We start from the raw sequence: 26,050 nt of genomic DNA on the forward strand, positions 1-26,050 counted from the left end.
CTTATAGCTTCATTTATTTTAAGGATTCCTTTATGTTTTTCCTTTAAGATTTTACAACGTTATTGGAATCAATGTCAAGTATTCCATACTAAGTTAATTTCAAAACACTAAATACCTTTTGTTACTGCTCTAAGTGAAATTTCATTAATTATGAATTTTCTAGCTATTTCTGCAGAAATAAGAAATTCAATTTTGATTAATTCAATCTCATATTCTGCTATTTTGCTCTCATATCAACCATTACTTGTGATACTTTTTGCATTTTTCTTTTTAGGTTTTCTAGGTACATAATTAGGCCAACCTACAATGATAACTTCTCTCTCTCTTCCTTTACTATGTTACTTCATTTATTTTTTTATCACTCATTACAAATGTTTGTCCAAAAGGAAGTAAATAGTAGGATACACCTTGTTTACCTGAGTGCCCCTGCGGTAACACTGCCCCTGGTTCTTGGTTTTAAAACTAAAATTGGCTACTTCTAGAAAAATAAACTAGGTGGCGGGGGTGGGGAAGAAAGATATTTTCCACTGTATACATCTGGTGTGCCTTTTGAATTTTGAACCACAAAAATGTATTATTTCTTCAATAATAAATAGTTTATGCTAAATAAACACGCACTAAGTAATCAAATAAAAATGCTTCCGATTCCAATTTAAGAGTATTTAGGAATACAATTTGGATGATCATTTCTCTGAGCACCTACTGAGGGAACAGGAAACTATTCGTTCCTACTAAGGTGACTTTTGGAGAACACCTAAGGATGGGGTCTGGTTGCTAGGGGAACCAGCCATGTGATTAGAGGGTTTGGAACTTTCAGTGCCTTCTCCCATCCACCCCTCCCTGGAAGGGATGGGAATTGGAGCTTGAATCAATCCCCAACGGCCAATGATTTTTAGTTAACTTTGCCTATGCCATGAAGTCTCCATAAAACCCCAAAGGACAGGGCTCAGAGAGCTTCTAGGCTGGTGAGCACCAGATGTGGGGAGAATGGTGTGCCTGGTGAGAGCATGCAAGCTGTGTGCCCTTCCCCAGACCTCGCTCTACACATCTCTTCCATCGGGGTATTCTGTGTTTTATCCCTTCATAACAAGCTGCCAATCTAGCAAGTACAGTGTTTCTCTAGAGAGTTCTGTGAGCAAACTAATCAAGCCCACGGAGGAGGTCATGGGACTCTGATCTATAGCCCTTCAGTCAGAAGCACAGGTGATAGACAATATGATCTTGCGTTTGCTGTCTATCTCCACTTATATAGACTATCTCCACATATATAGACTACCTCCACATAGACTGTCTCCACATATATAGACTATCTCCACATATATAGACTATCTCCACATATATAGACAATCTCCACATATATAGACTGTCTCCACATATATAGACTGTCTCCACATATATAGACTATCTCCACAAATACAGTGTCAGAATTGAGTTAAACTTATGAGACACCTGGTCAGTGTCCACAGAACTGAGTTATTTGCTTGGTGGTGGTGGGGAAAAACATATACATCGAAACTGGTGTCAGAAATGAACATAAAAACCAAGGGCAGCGAGATTGCTAGTAGGAACCAATGAACCCAAAAGCTCTGAGTGTTTAAGGGTTGCTATGGTGCTTTCTCATAGCACCATCTGGTGGACATCTGGCAACTTTTACCAGTATCAGTAAAGAGACTGACAAAAGGATCTACAGGATGGCTACTCAAAAACCCAAAGCGAACCCTAAAGCACCTGCCATCATTAGCTGACTTCACATACCTGGATGAGGTCCAAGATCCCAAGTTCACTCTCCGATGAATCCACACAAAATACAAAGTAGAGGGTAGCATAGTGCCGATAAATCAGTTTGTAATCAGAACCACCAATCAAACTGTGGAAGACAGGAAACATTTAAATCCCTGCCTCTTAATTAAACACATCAAAGAGAAACCCTGTCCCAGGGAATGAGAACTGAGCCAACACACAGGGGGAGGATGGGCCAAAGCATAGTCCAGTTCCACCAGGTGAGTGTGACCACGTTTGGCCGTGGTGCCTAAATCACTTTCCTCACCTTTTTTTCTGCCCATCCTCCCAGACACCAAACATCTAAGTAAGAAAAATCCAAAACACAACCGTTCAACAGCTTCCAAACAGAATGGGGTCTCTCCCTCAGCCCAACATGCTAAGGTCAGCTCTGGCTGCACTGGGTACCCACCTGACACTTGAGCACTGCCTCAAGAAGTAATGATGAAGGCCACCCAAAAGAGGACACATGGGGAGAAAACTGAAGCTGATCACTTACCTTCCACCCTCCAAGAAATTACAGATGTTGTCATCCCGTTTGAGAACTAGATGGAAGGTCTCTCGAACAATCTGCTGTTGAATTTCTTCTGGCTGTGGAATAAAAGAAATAAAGTGAATCGGCGGGGGTATCTGAAAATATATCCCACTGATGGAGGTGGACAGGGAGAGAAGTGCTTCCAAGCTGGGAATGATCTGAACATATGGTACCAGATTCCAGAAAAAAGTGATGAGTAGAGAAAAAAATAATAATAGGGGAATCTTAGGAAAAATGGACGAGGCTCTGTTATAGGAATTAAGCAAGGGTATATTGCCCAGCCAGCATGGCTCAGTGGTTGAGCGTCAACCTATGAACCAGAAGGTCATGGTTCGATTCCCATCAGGGCACATGCCTGAGCTGAAGGCTCGATCCCCAGTGTGGGGTGTGCAGGAGGCAGCCGATCAGTGATTCTTTCTCATCATTGGTGGTTCCATCTCTCTCCCTTCCACTCTGAAATCAACAAAAATATTATAAAAACAAAACAAACAAACAAGAAAGGGTATATTAACTAGCTATCTAGTAACTAACCATTGTCCTGACAGGTAAGCTAATATTTCTTTATAGTTAATAACGAAGAAAGGAGAATTGACAACTCTCCAGCAAGGTGAAAGAATAAGTAGAAGGCCTGGTCCTCAAATATTTTGTCTTGCCCTCGAAAACATCCATGGCAGGGTAAATAATGTCAACAGGTCTACACCTTAAAGAGGTCAAGACGTAATTGTGTACACATTAAAAAACAAACAAAACAACTTGCCATCTTATCTGCTGGTGATGTAGGTATTACATGTAAGATGTGTTACCAACAGTATTACTGAGAAAGATAGTTCTATAGAGAATAAGAATTTGGAATAATCGCAGAGTTACAAATACTTTCCCCCCCCACCCACTTACTACATCCGAGAAAGGTCGATTATGATGGAATCTCTTGATAATTCACATTTGATTTCTATTTATACATATAAGGTTCAAAATGAGTATGGTTTAAAAAAAAAAATGGGAGAAACCAGTCATTACAGAAGCAGTCAAAAGCTCTAGACCAGTGCTCTCAAATCTCAATAAATGTGCAATAAATCATGTGGGAATGTTATTAAAATGCAGATTATTCTGACTCAGTAGGTCTAGGTAAGTCCTGAGACCATTTCTAACAAGTTTCTAGGTGATACCAATGCTTCTGGGGACCACACTTTGAGGAGCAAAGCTTAAGCAAACCTTCAGACTGGACTTGCCCTAAGAGTCAGATAACAGATTAAAAAATGTTAAAACCTTTCTTTCTGCAGCAATTTATACTTGAAATGTTTAGTTATTGAAAAGAAATAGAGGTAGAGGGAGAAACCAAGATGAGGGCACAGGTAAACACCTAAACTGCTGCCTCGCACAACAATTTCAAAACTACAACTAAAAGACAAAACGGACATCATCCAGAACCACAGGAAGGCTGGCGGAGTAGAAATTCTACATCTAGAAGGAAAGAGAAAAGCACACTGAGACTCAGAGGAGCTGCAGGAGGCAGAGGTACTGAGACGCGCAGGCGGAGAGGACTGGCAACTGAGTACGCAGCTGGCTTTCTCAAGCAGGAGGGAGACAAAAGCTCCCAACTGCACTGAACTCCAGTTCAGGGCGAGACTCTGGGGACCCAGACTCATACGGGGTGAAACTGGACTGTCAGGAAAGAGAAAAGCACACTGAGACTCAGACAAACTGCGGAAGGCAGAGGTCCGGAGGCGCGCGCGGAGAGGGCGGGCAACTGAGCACGTGGCTGGCTTTCTCAAGTGGTAGGGAGACAAAAGTTCCCAACTGCACTGAACTCCAGTTCTGGGCAAGTTTCTGGGAACCCCGACTCATTCGAGGAGAAATGGGACTGTCTGGCAGTGGGAGGAACTCGAGGGCGGCTTTCTCTCAGAGGTGCTTGCAACGATTACCACGGGACACTGAGACACAGGGGCCTATTAGGGCAGGGCTGACGGGAAACCAATGCTGTCTGCTCCGCCCTGAGACTCCGCCCCATCCAAGCTGAGCACAGAGGCTTTTGCAAGTCTTATCTCATAAGGGTGTCTCCAGCACAGAAGTTCTCCCAGCGTAGACACAGCTGATCCTCACAGCCAATTGGCCTGGAGGTCAATCCCTCCCAGTGATACCAACAACAATCAAGGCTTGATTACAACAAGACTGTGCACACAGCCCACAAAGGGGTGCACCAAGAGTGTCCACCTCAGGTAACTGGGGAGGCTGAGCCACTGGGCCCTATAGGACACCTAGCACACAAAACCACTCTATCAACTCAGGGAAGCAGCCAAAATGCGAAGACAAAGAAACAGGTCACAAATGAAAGAAACGGAGGAAAGCAAACGACTGGATATAGAGTTCAAAACCATGGTTATAAGGTTTTTCTTTTTCTTTTTTTTTTAATATATTTTATTGATTTTTTACAGAGAGGAAGGGAGAGGGATAGAGAGTCAGAAACATCGATGAGAGAGTAACATCGATTAGCTGCCTTCTGCACACCTCCTACTGGGGATGTGCCTGCAACCAAGGTACATGCCCTTGACCAGAATTGAACCTGGGACCTTTCAGTCTACAGGCCAATGCTCTATCCACTGAGTCAAACCAGTTAGGGCAAAAACCACGGTTATAAGGTTTTTCAAGAATTTTCTAGAAAAGGCCGATAAATATAGCGAGACCCTCGAGAATATGAAAAAGGACCAACTAGAAATTAAACATACACTGACTGAAATAAAAAATTATACAGAGATCTAACAGCAGACTAGAGGATTGCAAGAATCAAGTCAAAGATTTGAAATACAAAGAAGCAAAAAACACTCAACCAGAAAAGCATAAAGAAAAAAGAATCCAAAAATATGAAGATAGTGTAAGGAGCCTCTGGGACAACTTCAAGCATACCAACATCAGAATTATGGGGGTGCCAGAAGAAGAGAGAGAGCAAGATACTGAAAACTTATTTGAAGAAATAATGACCAAAAACTTCCCCCACCTGGTAAAAGAAATAGACTTACAAGTCCAGGAAGCGCAGAGAACCACAAACAAAAGGAATCCAAAGAGGACCACACCAAGACACATCATAATGAAAATGCCAAGAGCAAAAGACAAAGAGAGAATCTTAAAAGCAGCAAGAGAAAAACAGTTAGTTACCTACAAGGGAGCACCCATACGATTGTCACCTGATTTCTCAACAGAAACTATGCAGGCCAGACGGGTGTGGCAAGAAATATTCAAAATGATGAATAGCAAGAACCTACAACCAAGATTACTCTACCCAGCAAAACCATCATTCAGAATTGAAGGTCAGATAAAGAGCTTCACAGATAAGAAAAAGCTAAAGGAGTTCATCACCACCAAACCAGTATTATATGAAATGCTGAAAGGTATTCTTTAAGAAGAGGAAGAAGAAGAAAAAGGTAAAGATAAAAATTATGAACAACAAATACATATCCATCAACAAGTGAATCTAAAAATCAAGTGAATTAAAAATCTGAGGAACAGAATAAACTGGTGAATATAATAGGATCAGGGGCATAGAAAGGGAGTGGACTGACAATTCTCGGGGGGGAAAGGGGTGTGGGAGGTGCGGGAAGAGACTGGACAAAAAGCGTACACCTATGGATGAGGACAGTGGGGCGGGGGGGTGGTGTAAGGGAAGAGGGTGGGGTGGGAACCGGGTGGAGGGGAGCTATGGGGGAAAAAAGAGGAACAACTGTAATAATCTGAACAATAAAGATTTATTAAATTTAAAAAAAAGGAAAAGAAATAGAGGTAAAAACAGGGAAAATGTCATTGTGGACAAACCATTTTTCAGAACTTTGACTTGCCATGGGTACACTAGTACAGTGGCTCAGTATTTACTGACGGATGAATGAAAACTTACTAATCACTGCTTCTGTAAATTTGAGTAAATCCACCAGGTACTTTCCTGGTTTCCATTTGAAGCTCACCGAGGGAAGCATCAGCACTTTTTTAAACTGAGAAAAACATCTTTCAAACTAAAGCCTTTAATCTGACTCTAGGGTGGAGGTGGCAGCAGATGGTGGAAAAATGATATGAAATGATGAAGCTACTGAATTACTAATTCAACAAAAAGGTAAACCACCAATTTTTTTTTTTTTTATTGAATTCAGAGAGGAAGGGAGAGGGAGAGAAAGATAGAAACATCAATGATGAGAATAATTGATTGGCTGCCTCCCACACACCCCACACTGGGGATTGAGCCCACAACACAGACATGCGCCCTTGACTGGAATCGAACCCGGGACCTTTCGGTCTGCAAGCCAACGGTCTATCCACTGAGCCAAACCAGATAAGGCTAGTCCTCAATTATTTTTTTTAAAATATATTTTATTAATATTTTTACAGAGAGGAAGGGAGAGGGATAGAGAGCTAGAAACATCGATGAGAGAGAAACATCGATCAGCTGCCTCCTGCACACCCCCCACTGGGGATGTGCTCGCAACCAAGGTACATGCCCTTGACCGGAATCGAACCCGGGACCCTTCAGTCCGCAGGCCGACGCTCTATCCACTGAGCCAAACCGGTTTCGGCAAGTCCTCAATTATTTTAATAATCCCTCATATTCTTCAATACTCTTCTTTTTACAAGGTTAAATTTCACTCCTGAGCTAATATGGTTCTTACAAAAATACTATGTTCTTCAAAGATATGCAAATGGTTAATAAGGACAGGAAAAAATGCTCAACATCATCAGACATTAGGGAAATGGAAATTAAAACCACAATAAAAATCTACTTCACACTCACTAAAACATCTTTAATGGAAAAGATTAACAAAAGTCACTAGGGAGATAGAGAAATTGGAACGCATACTGCTGATGGGAATGCCAAAGGGTTCAGCCACTTTGAAAAAATTTGGCAGTTCCTCAAAATGTTCACCATAAAGTTGCCATATGACCCAGAAATTCTACTCCTAGGTATAAAATCAAGAGAAATGAAAAACACGTCCACATAAAAACTTGTAGTACATGGCCCTAGCTGGTTTGGCTCAGTGTATAGACCAGGGGTGGGCAAACTTTTTGACTCGAGGGCCACAATGGGTTCTTAAACTGGACGGAGGGCCGGAACAAAAGCATGGATGGAGTGTTTGTGTGAACTAATATAAATTCAAAGTAAAGGAGCTGAGGGGAGAGCAAGAGAACCCTCCGCTCTTTCGGCTCCGTGGGCCGGATAGAACAGCCGAACGGGCCGGATCCGGCCCGCGGGCCGTAGTTTGCCCACGGCTGGGCTAGAGCGTCGGCCTGCGGACTAAAGGGTCCCAGGTTCAATTCTGGTCAAGGGCACATGCCTGGATTTCGGGTTTGACCCCCCCTCAACCTCCCGTAGGGGACATGCAGGAGGCAGCTAATCAATGATTCTCTCTCATCATTGATGTTTCTATCTCTCTATCTCTCTCCCTTCCTCTCTGAAATCAAAATGAAATAAAAATAAAAAACAGAGCCGAAACCGGTTTGGCTCAGTGGATAGAGCGTCGGCCTGCGGACTGAAGGGTCCCGGGTTCGATTCCGGTCAAGGGCATGTACCTTGGTTGCGGGCACAACCCCAGTGGGAGGTGTGCAGGAGGCAGCTGATCGATGTTTCTCTCTCATCGATGTTTCTAGCTTTCTATCCCTCTCCTTTCCTCTCTGTAAAATATCAATAAAATATATTAAAAAAAAATAGAAAACATAGGGGAAAATTCACACACACACGCACGCACGCACGCACGCACGCACACAAAATGCAAATTTTTACCTCGATGTAATTATTTAATAAAATGTAATCTAGCTGAAAAAAATTCTTTGAAAAGGTAGTGTTTTTTTTGTTTATTATTTCTACTTGGAAGAAGAGGAAATAAAGTCTAAAAGAAGTTCGTTAATAGACACAAAGGTAAAAAAGGTGGAGTTAAGGCTTGAACATAAATTTTCTTTTTCCCCCTCCAAGGTTTCAGGAGTCCACCAATTGCATATGTAACATTATGAAACCTAGCCACTGAGAAATAAAACGTTCGGGGACAGGAGGCAAATGATGATGTTTGTGTTTTTCCACAGAAATGCTTTTGGAAAAATTCCAAGTTCACATTATTATTTATTGAGCCCTCACGCAGCAGCATGTATAGTTTCCCCTTCCCCACTTTTTAAAAATATATATATATTTGTATTGATTCCAGAGAGGAAGGGAGAGAGAGAGAAACATCATATTCTATCCAATAGAGGGAATATGCAAATTGACCACTGTGCCATAACAAGATGGCTGTGCCCACAGTGGAGGCCAAGTTCCCCTAACAAGCATTAATGAGCAATCAGGAGGGACGTGAGGCTGTGACCCGCGCCCCCCACCCCACCCCACCCCCGCCTGGTGGGGCTTGACAGGGGACCTCCGGCCACACCCCCCGACCGAGGAGCTTAACAGAGGACCTCAAGGCGCACCCTCTGCCCGGCGGGGCTTGATGGGGACCTGAAGACTTGACCCCTGCTCTGGCCCAGGGGACCTCAGGCCACGCACCCTGCCCCGGTGCAAGGCCAGGCGACCTGAGGCCGCGCCCCCCCCACCTGGTGGGGCTTGATGGGGGTAGGGCCAGCCAGGTCTGGATCTAGTCCAATGGGGGTAGGGCCGGCTGGGTCAGGGCTTTGCATGATTTTAGGGCGCACGTGGGTGGGTAGGGATTTGACTCTGCTTCCCGTGGCGTGCCCCAGACTCTGACAGGAGGAAGATTTTCATATACATTTTACTAATTTTCTTTCATCTCTGACACTTCTATTATAGAGAAAGGGCAAATAGCAATATTAAAATATTTCCTCTAATTAGTTCCCTTTTAATGTGCATGAATTTCGTGCACTGGGTCACTAGTCAATGATGAGAGAGAATCCCAGATCAGCTGCCTCCTGCACGCCCCTCACTGGGGACCCAGCCCGCAGCCTGGGCATGTGCCCTGATGGGGAATCCAACCGTGATCTCCTGGTTCATAAGTCGATGCTCAACCAGTGAGCCACACCGTCAAGGCACATTCCCCACTTTTAAACTGACTTTTTCCAAGTCCCTTAACAGTCCCAGGCAACTCTGAAATGAAATTATTCCAAGAAAGCATCTTTCCTGACTCTCTGGCTAAACAAGATTAAAGTGACTTAAATCTTTCAGGGTCTCCATGAGGCACCCCGGTCACTTACAGAGAGCCCCGAGACCGAGGAGGTGTCACAAAATGGCACAGAAATGCCGGGGTCCGGAAAGGGGTCAGGGAGAGCGGGACGGGAGCAGCGGGGCTGGGACAGAAGGCCCGACACTGGCCCGGGGCGGGAAAAAGGTTAGCGTGTGAGGGTCACGCGTGGTGCATGAGCCCGAGGTGGTCAGCGGGCGGGGCCCGCGGGCGCCGCCGGGGCCTAAGGGTCGGGAGGAAGGGGACGCGGGGCCCAGGAGGGACGTGACGAAGCTGGGCCGCACTCACGAAACGCTGGTAGAAGCGGACCAGCCGCGGCTTCCCGTGGTTGTTGAAAACCAGAATCGCCTGAATCATCTCTGCCGGCCACGCTCCTCTCAACCCTGCTGTTTTCCAGAAAACATCAACTTCCGCCACAACACGGACACTTCCGGTGGGTGCGCCGTTGAAAGTGGCCGGCGGAAACGTCCCCCGGCGCCCTGGGGCCGGGCCGCGAAGAGTACGGCTTCCCGGCCGCGGAGGAGGATCCAGGCCCCGCCGCGGGCCCGCGGGGGTAGGGCTGGTGGGGACCACGGCACCGAGCCTGGGAGGGTCGTCTCCTCGGTCAGCCTGGCCGGGACGCGAGCCCGGATCTGTGTCCTTTGCCCAGACCGACCGCTCGCCTCACTGAACACGTGGGAGAAGCAGGTTCCCACGCAGGACCGCCTGCGCGAAGCGGCGGGGGCCTCCCTTTCTCACCGTCCGCATCCCGACATAATGTCCTGCTCTCCCGCTGTGAGATGCAGGCTAATTTAGCCATTCCCCAGTTGGGGCACATTAAGATCCTTTTCTTTTCCCCCCTGTTATTCCATCCATGGTAGATGGTGAATGGTGGAATCAAGAGATTTCTAATGCAATCCCATTTAAAAGGTACCGGCGACCCCATATTGGTAAAATTTGTTGTTGTTTTTTTACGTTTAATGACAGTCGGGGTGAGGTGGAGCACCTTCTTATGCTACAGATCGAGGTGCAAACTGGATCATTTAGATAAATGGGAATGTTTCAAACACTTTTAAAATATATTGGACCCATGCCCCGCCCTCACATGCCCGGGCTGCAGGCGGGATCCCCAGTGTGGGTGTGCAGGAGGCAGCTGATCAATGATTCTGTCTCATCATTAATGTTTCTCTCTCTCCCCCTCTTCCTTCCTCTCTGCAATCAATAAAGTATTTTTAAAAAATAACATTAGATCCAACAAATGAATGTTTCTCTTTCTCAAAATCGATCAATACATTTTTTTCTAAAATAAATATGTATTACTCTTGTAGCCAAGGTTTTTTAATTCAAAAAAATCCAAAAGGCAGTGAATATGCACCGAAACTTGACAAAATGTTTTCAATGTTGAGAGGAGTACCAAAGAAAATTCTAAAACAGACAAAGAATGAGGGGCCCTAGTTCTACCAACTATCAAAACCTACTGTGATAGTCACATTGTCATTATAGTAGACCTACTGAAATATAATGGCTAACTGAAATATGAAATAATTTACTATGTGATGTAGGAGAAATGATAACCTGACAGTGGGGAAAAATTCAATAAATATGTTGGGATAACTGGTTAGCAATTTAGTTATCTCACTTCATATCCTTCTACAAATTAAAGGGAAAGTGGATTAGAGACTTAAATATAAAACTAGATAATAACCAAAATGGAGGAAAATGAAGTTGTGTAACATCTGAAAAGAATATCTTAGAAGCGATAAAAATCACAAGTCAACAGCTCTATATAAAGACTTTATATTTGTTAAAACCAATTTTTAAATGTGGGAACAAATAAAAATGGAAAAGTTGTTAAAATATGGCAAATGGTTATATTTTAGAACAGAAATGACTGATAAACCAAAAAGAGCTACTCCCTTAGTAAGTAAATGGGCAAAGAAACGGAATAACAAAAGAGGACGTACATCTAGGAAATGAAAACTTTTAAAAAATGTTTAAGCTCACTATTAATGGGGAAAAGGCTAATTAAAATAAAGTATTAACTTTCAAATTAAAGTATTTTCACCTTATTAAATACAATTTTTAAAAGTGTTAGCATATCCATTTCCGGCAAGGATAGCATGAAAATGTCGTCTCCTAGTTTACTGGTGAAATTACAGTTTAGAACAACCCTTTTGGAAAGCAATTTGGCTATATAACAGACCTTCACAAAAAACGCCTAGATTCTCCGTAACCTGATTCCTGGACTGTCCCTAAAGAAATCACTCAAACATATTGTGGGGAGAGGAACACGGGCGGGGAAGGGGGGAGGGGGGAGGGGAGGGGACTATTTAATTCACAACAGTTTTGACACATTAATTACATAAGCTCAAAAAAGGACCAATGAATTACCCCAAAATTGGACAATGATAGAGGTATTCAATGGTAGTTGATGTTTAAAAAAATGGTTATGAAAACTCAGTAGCAATATGGAAAGTGATTATATAATAATTGGAAAACGATAATCTCATAAACTGATGAACAAAAATAGACCCAGAGCCCTAGCTGGCTTGGCTCAGTGGATAGAGCGTCAGCCTGCGGACTGAAGGGTCTCAGGTTCGATTCTGGCCAAGGGCACATGCCTGGGTTGCTGCTTGATCCCCAGTAGGGGGCGTGCAGGAGGCAGCCAATCAATGATCCTCTCTCATCATTGATGTTTCTCTCTCTCCTTCTCTCTTCCTCTCTGAAATCAATAAAGAAATATATATTTTTTTAAAAATAGACCCAGAGACATAGAAACATGGAACAGACTGTCAAACCTCAGAGGGAAGGCAGGGAAGGAGATCAACCAATGAACTTGTATGCATATATGCATAACCTATAGACACAGACAATAGGGTGGTGAAGGCCTGGGGGGAGAGGGGGAGGAGAGGGCAATGGGGGGGAAGGGGGACATATGTAATACTTACGACAATAAAGATTAAAAAAAAAAAAAAATGCCCGGCTGGTGTTGCTCAGTGGTTGAGCATCAACCTAGGAACCAGGAGGTCACCAGTTGGATTCCCAGTCAGGGCACATGCCCAGGTTGCGGGCTCCATCCCCAGTAGGGGGCGTGCAGGAGGCAGCTGATCGAATGATTCTTTCTCATTATTGATGTTTCTCTCTCCCTCCCTCTCCCTTCCTCTCTGAAATAAAAAAAAATAAAAATGCTTTGTTTAAAAAAGAAAAAAAGGGTGCTATCAAAAATGTGGCCTGGCAGAGTGTATCTGAGAGGTGAGGACCAGCCAGCCACCCCTGGGCACAGCGTCCCCAGGCAAGCAGACAGGGAGGCCAGGAGGCAGGAACCCCCAAGGTGGCAGAGACCCAGAGGAGGAACAGAGAACTGGCAGCTTCAGGGAGAGAAAAGGGCGCAGGGGCCGGGAGGCCTGAGCAGGAGAGCAGAAACCCCAGCCCAGAGCACCAGGGAGGGCAGGTGAGGGAGGAAAGCGGACAATACCAGGGCAGAGGAAGGAGGCTGCCAGCTTCTCCTCCGAGCCGCTTTGCATATACAAGAGGGATGTTCCCCAGTTTTCACCAAGACCAAGCCCAGTTCCTCTGACCCCGCTGGGGCACTCGCTCACCACCTGCCTCCAGAGACACAGCTGCCCGCAGGCCGTGGTTGTCATGACACTAGGAGGCTACACTCCCACTCAGGGGGGGCCCCTCTGTGAGCCACAACCAGGGCCCTGATGCTAAGGGTGTGGTTGTGGATTTGGTCTCAGCACGGCTTGTTCAAAGCGAGTAAGGCTGCGCAGGGACTCTTCCTTGAACTCCAGAATGGAAGTTGATGGCAGAAATTCTCAGCGTGGGCGAGCCCCGGGGTGACCGCTTCTCCCAGGGACCTCAGTCGTCCTGGGGATAAAGCAAAGAGACGTGAACTGAGCACATTTTTAAAAATATATTTTATTGATTTTTTACAGAGAGGAAGGGAGGGGGAGAGTTAAAAACATTGATGAGAGAGAAACATCAATCAGCTGCCTCCTGCACACCCCCTGCTGGGGATGTGCCCGAAACCAAGGTACGTGCCCTTGACCAGAATCGAACCTGGGACCCTTGAGTCCGCAGACCGACGATCTATCCACTGAGCCAAACCGGTTAGGGCATGAGCACATTTTATAAAAGTCTTTAAGTCACCGGACAACAAGGCTTGACTGAGTGATGTCCCTCACCCCCTGCCTCGGCCTCACCTCTTTATTTATTTTTTTGTCAATCCTCACCCGAGGATATTTTTCCATTGATTTTCAGAGAGAGTGGAAGAGAGCGGGAAAGACAGAGAGAAACATCGATATGAGAGAAGCACATCGACTGGTTGCCTCCTGCTCGTGCCCTGACCAGGGCCCAGGTGGGGAAGAGCCTGAAACCAAGTATGTACCCTTGATTGGAATCGAACCCGGGACCCTTCAGTCCGCAGGCCGACACTATCCACTGAGCCAAACTGGCTAGGATTCAGTCTCACCTCTTTAGAGGTGGCCCAGGGAGTCAGCTGACATCTCCAATTGTTTCTCTGTCCAAGACTTACTTTATTCGTTTATTTTTTAATATATTTTTATTGATTTCAGAGAGGTAGGAAGAAGGAGAGAGATAGAAACATTAATGATGAGAGAGAATCATCGATCAGCTGCCTCTTGCACGCCCTATACTGGGGATCGAGCCCACAACCCAGGCATGTGCCCTGACCGGGAATCGAATTGTGACCTCCTGGTTCATAGGTCGACACTCAACCACTGAGCCATGCCGGCCGGGCCAAGACTCACTTTATTAAGACAAATGGAAATCCAGACCCTCTAGTCCAGTGGTCGGCAAACCGCTCTGTTGCCTAATGAGTTTGCCGACCACTGCTCTAGTCTACCTGCTCTGTTTTCTCTGGCAAAGGCCGTCATCTCCATCACCGAGACAAACAGCCCATTTTTCTGTGACTGTTTCTAAATGTTCAATTTGGGGCTTTTGACATCAATTCAAATCTTCAGGTGAAATATACTTCCGCAAAACAACAAAGGAGAAACAATATGCGCATATATTGCCTGACTGCCTCAGCCAGGCTAATAGTAGTCGCTTGATGGGACAGTGTTTGCAGACTTCCTCTGAAGTCACATTGGTCCCTTCTGCTGTCCATTCTTTCTGTCCCTTGCTTTTTTTTTTTTTTTTTTGATTTCAGAGAGGAAGGGAGAGGGAGAGAGAGATGGAAACATCAATGATGAGAATCACTGATCGGCTGACTCCTGCATGCCCCACACTGGGGATCAAGCCCTCAATCCGGGCTATCCCTTGCTTTTACAAATCTCTGGGGATTTCTTGTAGATTGGCACAGTTCAGATCCTCCAAAAAGAAAGGTCCCAGGCCCTAGCCGGTTTGGCTCAGTGGATGGAGCATTGGCCTGTGGACCGAAGGGTCCCAGGTTCGATTCTGGTCAAGGGCACGCAACTAGGTTGCAGGTTCCTCCCTGGCCTGGGCCCTGGTAGGGGCACGTGCAGAAGCAACCAATCAATGTGTCTCTCTGACATCAATATTTCTCTCTGTCTTTCCCGCTCTCTTCCACTCTCTCTAAAAATCACTGGGAAAATATCCTCAGGTGAGAACAACAAAAAAAAAGGAAGGTCCCAGATTGTCCCCCTTCACACCTTGAATTTTCCCGATGCAACACACGCTCAGGAAGGCCACGGCGTTCAACAAGGCTGGAGGGTCAAGTTTACGCTGCTCGCTCCTTGCCCTACACACAACTACCGCTGGTACGAACAGAACTCCTGCCAAGCCCAGCCGGTGTGGCTCAGCGGTTAAGCGCTGACTCAGGAACCAAGAGGTCACAGTTGCATTCCCGGTCAGGGTACATGCCTGGGTTGTGGGCTCGATCCCCAGTAGGGGGCATGCAGGAGGCAGCCGATCCATGATTCTCTCTCATCACTGATGTTTCTATCTCTCTCTCCCTCTCCCTTCCTCTCTAAAAAGCAATAAAAAATATTAAAAACACACAACCCACCCTGGCCGGTTTGGCTTAGTGGATAGAGCGTCGGTCTGCAGACTGAAGGGTCCTAGGTTCGATTCCAGTCAAGGGCATGTACCTTGTTGCGGGCACATCCCCAGGAGGGGGTGTGCAGGAGGCAGCTGATCAATGTTTCTCTCTCATCAATGTTTCTAACTCTCTCTCCCTCTCCCTTCCTCTCTGTAAAAAATCAATAAAGTATATTTAAAAAATAAATAAATAAATAAATAAATACACACAACCCCTGCCAAGAGGTAAACCACTCCAACGCCAGGTCCATAGTCGTTGCCCTTGACCTACCCACTCCGCATCCTCTGCCCCGTCCCCCTGCTCTCGGGTCTCCGCCGTGGCCCCTTCGGAAGACTTTCGGGCCATGATGTTGTTGGTCCACGATGCGCCCGTCTTTGCATCACCAGCGAAATTACACTTGGTCACTGTTCCAGCCTCAAGTTTGGCTAATGAATCTGAGAGAAGGAAAGAAGTTGAGTGGCCTCTCTTCCTGTAGCGGAAACACAGTGGGGGGCTGGCCCCATTCTACCGAGGTCCCTGCGGCCGGGGTAAGTCATTGTTCTCTGCAGGCCTGGGTGTGGACCCCAGGGAGACCCTGGATGGGACCCCCAAGGCACCAGCTAGGAGAGGGCACCCACAGGTACCATGGGATTGGACAGCACCCCACAATCCAGGGTGTCCAGACTATTGGCCGCAGGGCACTGCCCTGGGACTTAGGGATCTGTCTCAAGGGGTCTTGTCCCCACAGAGGCAGACCTGGCTGCTCCCGATCTCTAAGCAGGAGTGGGGAGGGCCCACAGGCCAAATGAACACAAGGCCACAGCGAGGGCTGCACTGCTCACCCAGGAAGGGGCCGTCGCCTCGGGTTTTCAGCCGAACCCCGGCCCCCAGCTCCAGCTCCAGGGCCTCCATCTCTGACTCGGGCATCCAGAAAGCCACGGTCTGTTCGGGCGTGAGGCTCTCCGTCAGAGTGAGCAGCTCTGGCTTATTCACCAGCTCCTTCAGTGCCTCGGGCGTGAGTCTGTCCGTGTCCCCCTTGGCGTCCACCTCTGCAGGCACATAGCACAAGAGGATTGTTCCCGCTGTAGGACCAGCACTGAGGCCTAGCCAGTGCGGCTCAGTGGATAGAGCATCGGCCTGCCGACCGAAGGATCCCGGGTTCGATTCCGGTCAAGGGCACATACCTCAATGGCAGGCTCCTCCCTGGCTCCGTGCAGGAGGCAACCAATCAATGTGTTTCTCTCACATCGATGTTTCTGTCTTTCCCTCTCTCTTCTACTCTCCCTAAAAACCAATGGAAAAATATTCTCGAGTGAGATAAAAAACAAATAAATTAGCCCTAACCGGTTTGGCTCAGTGGATAGAGCATCAGTCCGCGGACTGAAAGGTCCCAGGTTCAATTCTGGTCAAGGGCATGTACCTTGGTTGCGGGCACATCCCCCGTAGGAGGTGTGCAGGAGGCAGCTGATCGATGTTTCTCTCTCATCGATGTTTCTAACTCTCTATCTTTCTCCCTTCCTCTCTGTAAAAAATCAATAAAATATATTTTAAAAAAAACAAAAACAAATAAATTAAATTAAAAAAAAAAGACCAGCATTGAGGGAACTGCCAGGTGAGGGCTGGGCAACCTACGTGCTCACGGCCACCTGAGGGCAGGAGTGAGCCCATTCCTCCAGGAATCCTCAAGGAGCTCACAGCGGAGGAGGTCAGGCATGGGCTCTGGGCCTGGCTCATGGTGGATGCTCATTAAATGTGCAGACAATTGCCCGGCTGGTGTGGCTCAGTGCTTGAGCATCAACCCATTAACCAGCAGGTCACGGTTCGATTCCCAGTCAGGGCACATGCCTGGGTTTCGGGTTTGATCCCCAGTAGGGGGCATGCAGGAGGCAGCCAATCCATGATTCTCTCTCACCATTGATGTTTCTATCTCTCCTTCTCCCTTCTGCTCTGAAATCAGTAAAAACAAATAAATCCTAACTAATAAAGAGGGAATATGCAAATTGACCATCACACCATCACAAAGATGGTGGCACTCAGTCCCCTCAACCTCGCCGGAGTCCCACAGTCCTTTCAGCCCAGCTGGGGGGGCGACATGTGCATAGTGCTGCTGGACCCGCCCTCAGCCCCCAGCCGCCTAGGGCCGGCCCGAGGCGCAGGCAAGCCTCAGACGTCAGCTGCCCAGCTGCCCAGGGCCAAATGAGGCTTGTGCTGCTGGCAGTGGCAGCAGCAGAGGTGTGATGGGGCATCGCCTTCCCCTGATCGCTGGGTCACTTCCCGCCCCTGAGGGCTCCCGGACTGTGAGAGGGGGCAGGCCAGGCTGAGGGACCCCCGCTCCAGTGCATAAATTTTCATGCACCAGGCCTCTAGTAAATAAATAAATGTTCAGCCCTAACTGGTTTGGCTCAGTGGATAGAGTATCAGCCTGCGGACTGAAGGGTCCTGGGTTCAATGCCAGTCAAGGGCACGTACAGGTTTCGGGTTTGATTCCCGGTCCTGGTTGGGGCACATGTGGGAGGCAACCAATCAATGTGTTTCTCTCACATCGATATTTCTCTTTGTCTCTGCCCCTCCTTTCTGCTCTCTAAAAATCAATGGGAAAAATATCCTCAGGTAAGGATTAACAACAACAATGTTCAGAGAATGAATGAGCTGTGGAAAGCACGAATGAATGCAATGAGAGAGGGATGGATGGATGTCATGCAACCTCAAAACCTTCCCACACAGGGGTAGATAGCAGAGGTCCCGCTACTGCCAAAACCGGGAAGAGACATGACATCCCGAAGGGCCCAAGACCCAAATGAGAATTTGGGGAGGAAAGTGGAGGCCCCCAGGGCCCTGGCCTGGGCTCTGCACCAAGGCAGTGAGAGCCCAGAGCCAGGTTCATGGACAATTCTCCCAGACTGAGGGGGGTGGGGGGGCACTGGATCATCTGAGTGAACGGGGTACAGGAAGAATTCCAGCCACGGGGCCTTCAGGCCAGACATGGGCTAGCTTGGCTCAGTAGTTGAGTAGACCTATGAACCAGGAGATTCAGGTTCGATTCCCGTCAGGGCACATGCCCAGATTGCGGGCTCAATCCCCCCAGTAGGGGGCGTGCAGGAGGCAGCCGATCCATGATTCTCTCTTATCACTGATGTTTCTATCTCTCTCCTCCTCTCCCTTCCTTTCTGAAATCAATAAAAGACCCTTTCTCGGGCCACAGGGCCGGAGAGAGGAGGGCCGAGGGCAGAGGTACCTACTGTAGGATGACATGAGGAAGCCCGTGTTCACCTTCCTGGTGGCGCTGAAGTTGGGCTCGATTTCATTTCCCTTGGGGTCGAACTTACGGCGATGGATGTGACTGGGCCGGACATACAGCACGTAGTAGCGCTCCTGGGGGCAGGCAGAGAGTTAGAGGGCTGCTCCCCTCCCCCTACCCCACCCCCAATACACACACACTCCCCGCAGGGCTCCACGCAGCCCTCCCCAAACTCACTCTCTACCCTGGGACCCCACCCTCAGCTCCAAAAATATTCAAGCTCCGCAGATCCCTACTCCAATATTGATCCATTTGTCCATCCATACATACACCCGTTCATTCATTCATTCACATGTTTTGTTTTGTTTTAATATATTTTTATTGATTTCTGAGAGAGGAAGGGAGAGAGAGAGATAGAAATACCAATGATAGCCCTAGCTGGTTCAGCTCAGTGGATAGATTGTCGGCCTGCGGACCAAAGGGTCCCAGGTTCGATTCCGGTCAAGGGCATGTACCTCAGTTGCAGGCTCCTCCCTGGCCCGGGCCCTGGTCAGGGCTCGTGCAGGAGGCAACCAATTGATGTGTTTCTGTCACATCTATATTTCTCTATTCCACTCTAAAAATCAATGGAAAATATCCTTAAGTGGAGATTAAAATTAAATGAATAAATAAATCTAATTAAAAAATATATCAATGGGCACTGACTGGTTTGGCTCAGTGGATAGAGCGTCGGCCTGCAGACTGAATCATCCCAGGTTCAATTCCAGTCAAGGGCATGTACCTTGGTTGCAGGTACATCCCCAGTGGTGGGTGTGCAGGAGGCAGCTGATCTATGTTTCTAACTCTCTATCCCTCTCCCTTCCTCTCTGTAAAAAATCAATAAAATATATTAAAATATATATATATATATATGTATATATATATATATATATATATATATATATATATATATTCAATGATAAGAGAATCATTGATCGGCTGCCTCCTGCACACTCCCTAGTGGGGATGGAGCCTGCACCCCGGGCATGTGCCCTGACGGGGAATCGAACCGTGACCTCCTGGTTCATAGGTCGACACTCAACCACTGAGCCACACGGGATGGGCCATTCACGTGTTTAGTAGAGTATCACCTCACACAATGAACCAGGCACAATGAGAGGGTGGGCCCACAGCCTGACCCCAAGGTCCCCCCACAGCCAAGAAAGAAAGTATACACAGACAGCCCCAACCAGAGCGCCAAGGGCCCCAAATACCGTGCAGCAGGCGCGGCAGCAGCCAAGATGCCCTGGAAAGGCGCTGACAGGGAGAGGTGACTGAGGGCAGCCGCTGTGCCTCTTCCAACAGATACGGGAACTGGGGCGCATCCTAGCCTCACTTCCCCTGTTGCACGGGGACAACGTGATGTCTGCTCTCAGGAATGTCGCACGGGTTCAGTGAGAGAACGCAGGAGCAAGCACAGCAGAAAGCATGAAGACTCTGTAGGGCTGGCTGCAGCTGCTCTAATCAAAGCAGGCGGCAAAATGCTCCAGGGACCGAAGAAGAGGGAAGCGCCTCCGGGGAGGAACAGGGAAGGAAAGCGAGGCCCTGAAGGTGGAGCCACCAGCAAGGCACCCGGCACTAAATCTGCTCCATCAGCCCGGCCAGCGTGGCTCAGTGGTTGAGCGTCGACCAATGAGCCAGGAGGTCAAGGGTCGATTCCCGGTCAGGGCACATGCCTGGGTTGCAGGCTCGATTCCCAGTAGGGGGCGTGTAGGAGGCAGCCAATCAATGATTCTCTCTCATTATTGATGTTTCTATCTCTCTCTCTCCCTCTCTCTTCCTCTCTGAAATCAATAAAAATATATTTAAAAATCCTATATAATAAAGAGGTAATATGCAAATTAACCCTCACGCCCTCATAAGATGGCTGCCTACAACAAGGCTGGCAGGGGGGTTAGTGAGGGACGACCAAACGACTGAACAGCAGGCTGTGTGGAGCGACCAGGCCGGCAAGGGGGCCATCAGGGGTGACCAGGCCGGCGGGGGGGCAGTTGGAGCAACTAGGCCAGCAGGGAAGGCAGTTGGGGTGACCAGGCAGGCAGGGGGTCAGTTAGGGGTGACCAGGCCGGCACACAGAGGCAGTGAGGGGCGATCAGGCCGGCGGGCGGGCGGGGGGTGGGCAGTTAGGGGCAACCAGGCAGGAAGGCAGGTAAGCGATTAGGAGCCAGCGGTCCAGGATTGTGAAAGGGATGTTCGACTGCCAGTTTAGACCCGATCCACATCGGGCCTAAACCAGCAGTCAGACATTCCCTGAGATTGGAGAGGGTGCTGGTTGGGTTGAGAGGACCCCCCCCCCATGCATGAATTTCATGCACCGGGCCTCTAGTCCTATATAATAAAAGCCTAATATACTAAGTGTCCAACTGTTTGTTCGACCATTCCATTAGACCAGTTGCTATTATGCGCATTGACCACCAGGGGGCAGATGCTCCAACTGGTAGGTTAGCTTGCTGCTGGGGTCCAGCCAATTGGGACTGGGCAAGATAGGCTGGACACGCCCTGGAGCCCTCCCTCCCCGGCTGGCCAACCTCCCGAGGTCCCTCCCTGGCCCCCATAGTGTACTGGTGGGGTCCCTCGGCCTGGCCTGCATGCTCTTGCAATCGGGGACTCCTCGGGGGATGTTGGAGAGCTGGTTTTGGCCCAATCCCCACAGGCCAGGCCGAGGGACCCCACCGGTGCACCGGGCCTCTGGTAAATAAATGAAATAAATCTCTCCCATCAGAAGGCCACGGGACCTCTTCCAAGGGCCTTCCAGCCCACTCCACACCCACAGCCTTAGTCCCGAACCATTCACCTCACCTCACCTCACCCCCTTCCTGTGCTCGACCCTCCCAACCTCCGACCCCAACACACCACTTGGGTTCAGGGCCTGGTCTGTCTTCTCAGAAAGAACCCAGACCCTCCCATCTGTCCACAGCCTAGTGCGCTGTAACGGATCCCTTTCCACTCGGTGGCCTCTTTCGGCTGCTAATCTCCCGATCCATCTCCCACCGGAGTCCCTCAAGGAGGAAAGAGCTGGACCTGAGACTTGGCACTAACTGAGCCAAGCACGGGGAGCCTGGGTGGGTGAGGACTGAGGGGCCGGTGTCTGTTCCTGCAGGTGCCCCCAACATCCTCACCTTCCTGCCATGGGCGTCCGAGATGCTGTGCCGAGATACATCAACCAGTTCTCCCTCCAGCAGGGCACCATTTCCCCTGGGATGGGAGGAGAAGGAGGGATTAGCTGGTCCTGCCAGTCGTCAGGAAAGAGCCACAAGTTCCAAGCCCAGGTCAGCGTCTGCACCGGGACTGAGGCAACTCCCATGTGTATGAGCAGCCCCCTTTTCTGTGCTTCCCACGTGGGGCCTCCATTCCTTTGAGGGTCCCAAAGGTTGGGGTGCTGCGCAGGGGGTAGGAGGGAACCTTGTCAGCCTGCAAGGCCAAACTACGGCCCCTCCTGCAGGGAGGACTGTAACCAGAGACTCAGTCTTCCTATCTGCAAAATGGGAGAGTAACAGGCATCTCACTCTGCTTCTATGATGATGACGTAAGATCATATATGTGAAGGTGTTTGGTAAACTAATCAGTGTTTAATAAGTATAAAAGGTTTTACTTTTTTATTTTAACCAAATTAGGAGGAGTGTCTAAGTTGCTATAAAGTATCTTTCCTGCCCTAGCCGATTTGGCTCAGTGGATAGAACATCAGCCTGTGTACTGAAGGGTCCCAGGTTCGATTCCAGCCAACGGCACATGCCCGGGTTGCAGGCTCGATCCCCAGTAGGGGGCATGCAGGAGGCAGCTGGTCAATGATTCTCTCTCATCATTGATGTTTCTGTCTCACTCTCTCCCCTCTCCCTTCCTCTCTGAAATCAATAAAAATATTTTTTAAAAGAATCAACCAATGAATAAATAAGTGGAACAACAAATTGATGCTTATCTCTCTCAAATCAATCAATAAATTGTTTTAAAAAATAAAATCTTGGGGGGTGGGATGAGGGCATGGGATGGGGGAGGGGAAGGCTGGGGGAAGGTCAATTGGGGGAAAAAAAGGAGATATATGTACTACTATATGTAATACTTTAAACAATAAAAAAATGAAAAAAAGAAAGAAAAAAAGGAAAAAGTCTTATAAATAAAAAAATAAAAAATAAATAAAGTCTTTCCTTTTTCACCCGTTTAAAGCACTCTCACATTCCTGTTCTCATGGCCACTTTGGAGAGAATGAGCCGCATTCTCTCCAGGCGGTGCCAAAGCTCCCACAGTCCAGATCGAGGGGTTCCCACTGAGAGGAGCTGGACCCCACTTCCCAATTCCACGTTTCCTGAAAGCAGAAGCTGTGGGTTTCCTGTTCGGGGAACCACAGAATGGGAGAGGAGGGGGGGTGCAAAACATGGCAACTGGCTGTACCTAAGTGCCCCTATCACCCCCCTCAACCCTCAAAGGCCCATTCGTTCTCAGAACCTCTGTGTCCCTCCGGGCAGGCCTGGACCTCCCATCCCACACCCGCCCCACCCCTCGGCCCCGACACCCGCTGGTGGTTCTCACTCTGGACTCTGGATCCGGTGCAACCCGTGCCCAGGCCAGAAGGAAGGCTCGGCAAGCTGGCAAGTGGCCGCCAGGGAGTGGGGTGGAGACCCAGATCTTGAGAACCCAGCACCCACTTTTGAGCCATGTTTGGGGGTCGAGACCCAACCCTCTCCAAGGGTCTGGGGAGAGCAGGGGCGCTTTAAACCGATCGATCGGTGTCAGGGGGTGCGCCGCGCCTGCGGCCCAAGGGGGGCGCGAGAGGAGCTTTGGCACCGCCTGCTTTTCCTCCCGCCGGCCCCCGCCCAGGAGACCCCACCCGATCCAGGAGCCCCAGGTTAAAGCCGGGCGGGCGGGAGGCCCGGCGGAGGCGCGGGGCGGGGCGCGCGGGTTACCCCTGGTGGGCGGCCGGCTCCCAGGCCCCGCGCAGCTGTGCACTCCGCACCGCCTTGTTCCGGAGCGCGCTGTCCTGGTAGATGCGGCTCATTCTCCCCAGGCCAGGCCGCTGTGCCGGGACCGGGACAAGGAGCAGAGACTAGCGATTCCCGCTGCGGTTCCGGGAAGGCCGCGGCGCTGGGAGTTCCTGGGCGGGACCTAAAGGGGCCGAGCCTCATTCCTGCCCTGGGACCATGCGCGCTGGGAGGGGGCATCTGGGAAGACCCTGGGCTGGGGCCCTAGCACTTCCTTCCTTTTTCTCTCCCTTTTCCTATTACTGGAGAGAGACCCCTGCCCCAACACGCGCACAGAGAAATTGAGCCCAGAGATCCTGTAGGATCAGCTCTGAAAGAACGGGTTTCCAGAGAACAGGAATGGAGAAAAGGGAAAAGCCCTTGGGGGGGGGGGGGGGGGGCGGCGGTGGTGGGCGCCGAAGCTGCTCTTGGGGCCCCGCCCCAGGTCCCACAATGGCTGAGGTTCCTGGGATCTGCGATGCAGGAACCTAGGGTTGGGTGTCAGATCCGGGACTCACCGCGGGTTGGAACCCCCGCTGTGCGCCCCAGCTGTGCGCGTTTGGACAAGTTCCTCAATCTCTGAGCCTGTGATTCCTCCTCTGTAAAATGGGGTTAGGCCCCAGCCGGTTTTGGCTCATCGGCCTGCGGACTGAAGGGTCCCAGGTTCCATTCCGGTTAAGGGCTCATGCCTGGGTTGCTGAATGGATCCCCAGCAGGGGGCGTGCAGCAGGCAGCCCATCCATGATTCTCATCATTGACGTTTCTCTCTCCCTCTCCCTTCCTCTTTGAAATCAATAAAAATTTATTTTTAAAAATAAAATGGGGTTAGTATCAGGGAGGCTGTAAAGAGTAATAAACTCGCCGAGCTGGTTTGTTTCAGTGGATAGAGCATCGGCCTGCGGACTGAAGGGTCCCAGGTTCGATTCCTGGTCAGGGCACATGCCCGGGTTGCGGGCAGGAGACAGCCGATCCATGATTCTCTCTCATCATGGATGTTCCTCTCTCTCCCTCTCCCTTCCTCTCTGAAATCAATAAAAAATATATATTTTTAAAAAACAGTAATAAACTCACTCCAGAATACAGCACTTGACCTTCTCTGTCCTCCCTTGACATTCCTGGACCCCTGGCAGGCTCCCCACTGCCCTTTGTCCAAATATGTCCCCTTCTAGGGTGTGCTGGCACTCCAACCAACTGAGCCCCCAGACAGGGCTGAGCCACCGGACAGGGCTGAGCCACCAGACAGGGCTGAGCCATCGGACAGGGCTGGAGTCTTAGTTGTGTGTGTGTGTGTGTGTGTGTGTGTGTGTGTGTGTGTGTGTCTGTGTGTGTGTTAATCCCCACCCAGGATGTTTTTCCATTCATTTTTTTTCTTTTTAGAGAGAGGGAAAGACGGAGAGGAACACAGATGTGAGAGAAACACATCGATTGGTTGCCTCCTACACGCCCCCGACCAGGGCCGGGGACAGGGAGGAGCCTGCAACCTAGGTACATGCCCTTGACTGAATCGAACCCAGGACCCTTTGGTACACAGGTTGACGCTCTATCCACTGAGCCACACCGACCAGGGCTTAGGTGTTTTCTGTTTGTTTGTTTTTTGTTTTTTTCTAGAGATAAAGGGAGAGGGAGGAAGAGATAGAAACACCAATGATGAGAGAGAATCATTGATCAGCTGACTCCTGCACCCCGCACTGGGGTTTGAACCCACAACCCGGGCATATGCCCTTGACCTGAATCGAACCCAGGACCCTTTAGTCCACAGGCCGACGCTCTATCCACTGAGCCAAACCAGCTAGGGCTTCTTCTTCTTCTTCTTTTTTTTTTTTTTAAGGGAGCAAGGGAGAGAGAGAGAGAGAGAGAAAGAAAGAGAGAGAGAGAGAGAAACATTGATGGGCTACCTCCTGCATGCCCTCCCCTGGGGATTGAGACCACAACCTGGGCATGTGCCCTGACCAGGAATCGAACAGGCAACCTCTTGGTGCACAAGCTGGGCTGGAGTCTTAGGTCTTTATGCGTCAGATCACATCTTAGCAGATCTGACAACGTCTGTCTCATCTTGACAAAGTCTGGTGGTTCCAGAGCTAGAATGCCAAAGGGCCACAAATACAGCGACATTACCTGAAGGAAACACACGCGCGCGCACACACACACACACACACACACACACACACACACGGTACAGAGCCAAAGACGCACAACAAAGAAAGCACTCAGGAGAGAAGACATCATGTAAAATAAGATGTCAGAATAAGAACTAAACCTATCCATCACGTGGCATCAATAAATGCAAATAGGGCAAGCCTTGTTTGGAAGGAAAATCCGTGACAGGCCTTCGTATCAGACAGCTCGTCCTGCCGCATCTCAGCCTCTCGG

General features: G+C 49.0%; 2 protein-coding genes across 4 annotated transcripts in view; both read right to left on the bottom strand.

Moving 5' to 3' along the window:
- Positions 1-10,130, bottom strand: part of AP3S2 (adaptor related protein complex 3 subunit sigma 2) — a 40,530-nt gene extending 30,400 nt beyond the window's left edge. Inside the window, exons 1-3 of the mRNA XM_080651664.1 lie at positions 9,757-10,130; positions 2,279-2,370; positions 1,756-1,867 (exon numbers count right to left, since the gene is read on the bottom strand). Of these exons, the coding sequence (XP_080507790.1) occupies positions 1,756-1,867; positions 2,279-2,370; positions 9,757-9,825 (273 nt within the window). The 5' untranslated portion in view covers positions 9,826-10,130. The remainder of the gene's footprint in view (positions 1-1,755; positions 1,868-2,278; positions 2,371-9,756) is intronic.
- A 1,099-nt stretch (positions 10,131-11,229) lies between these two features.
- Positions 11,230-24,266, bottom strand: LOC308239077 (arpin). Of its 3 annotated transcripts, XM_080651661.1 has the most exons (7): positions 24,199-24,266; positions 21,848-21,923; positions 19,943-20,069; positions 18,691-18,823; positions 16,294-16,500; positions 15,743-15,906; positions 11,230-13,317 (listed from the first exon to the last, which is right to left on the bottom strand). In XM_080651661.1, exons 2-7 carry the CDS (start codon positions 21,916-21,918, stop codon positions 13,309-13,311), a joined length of 711 nt encoding a protein of 236 aa, XP_080507787.1. In that variant the 5' UTR covers positions 21,919-21,923; positions 24,199-24,266; the 3' UTR covers positions 11,230-13,308. The 3 variants fall into 3 exon arrangements, with proteins under 3 accessions (XP_080507787.1, XP_080507788.1, XP_080507789.1); XM_080651662.1 differs by lacking the exons at positions 19,943-20,069; positions 24,199-24,266 and adding an exon at positions 23,627-23,837; XM_080651663.1 differs by lacking the exon at positions 19,943-20,069 and having other exon boundaries at positions 11,233-13,317; positions 24,199-24,210.
- Between the last annotated feature and the right edge of the window lie 1,784 nt (positions 24,267-26,050).

This window comes from Plecotus auritus (assembly GCF_963455305.1).
Source record: "Plecotus auritus genome assembly, chromosome: 15".
NCBI lineage: Eukaryota > Metazoa > Chordata > Mammalia > Chiroptera > Vespertilionidae > Plecotus > Plecotus auritus.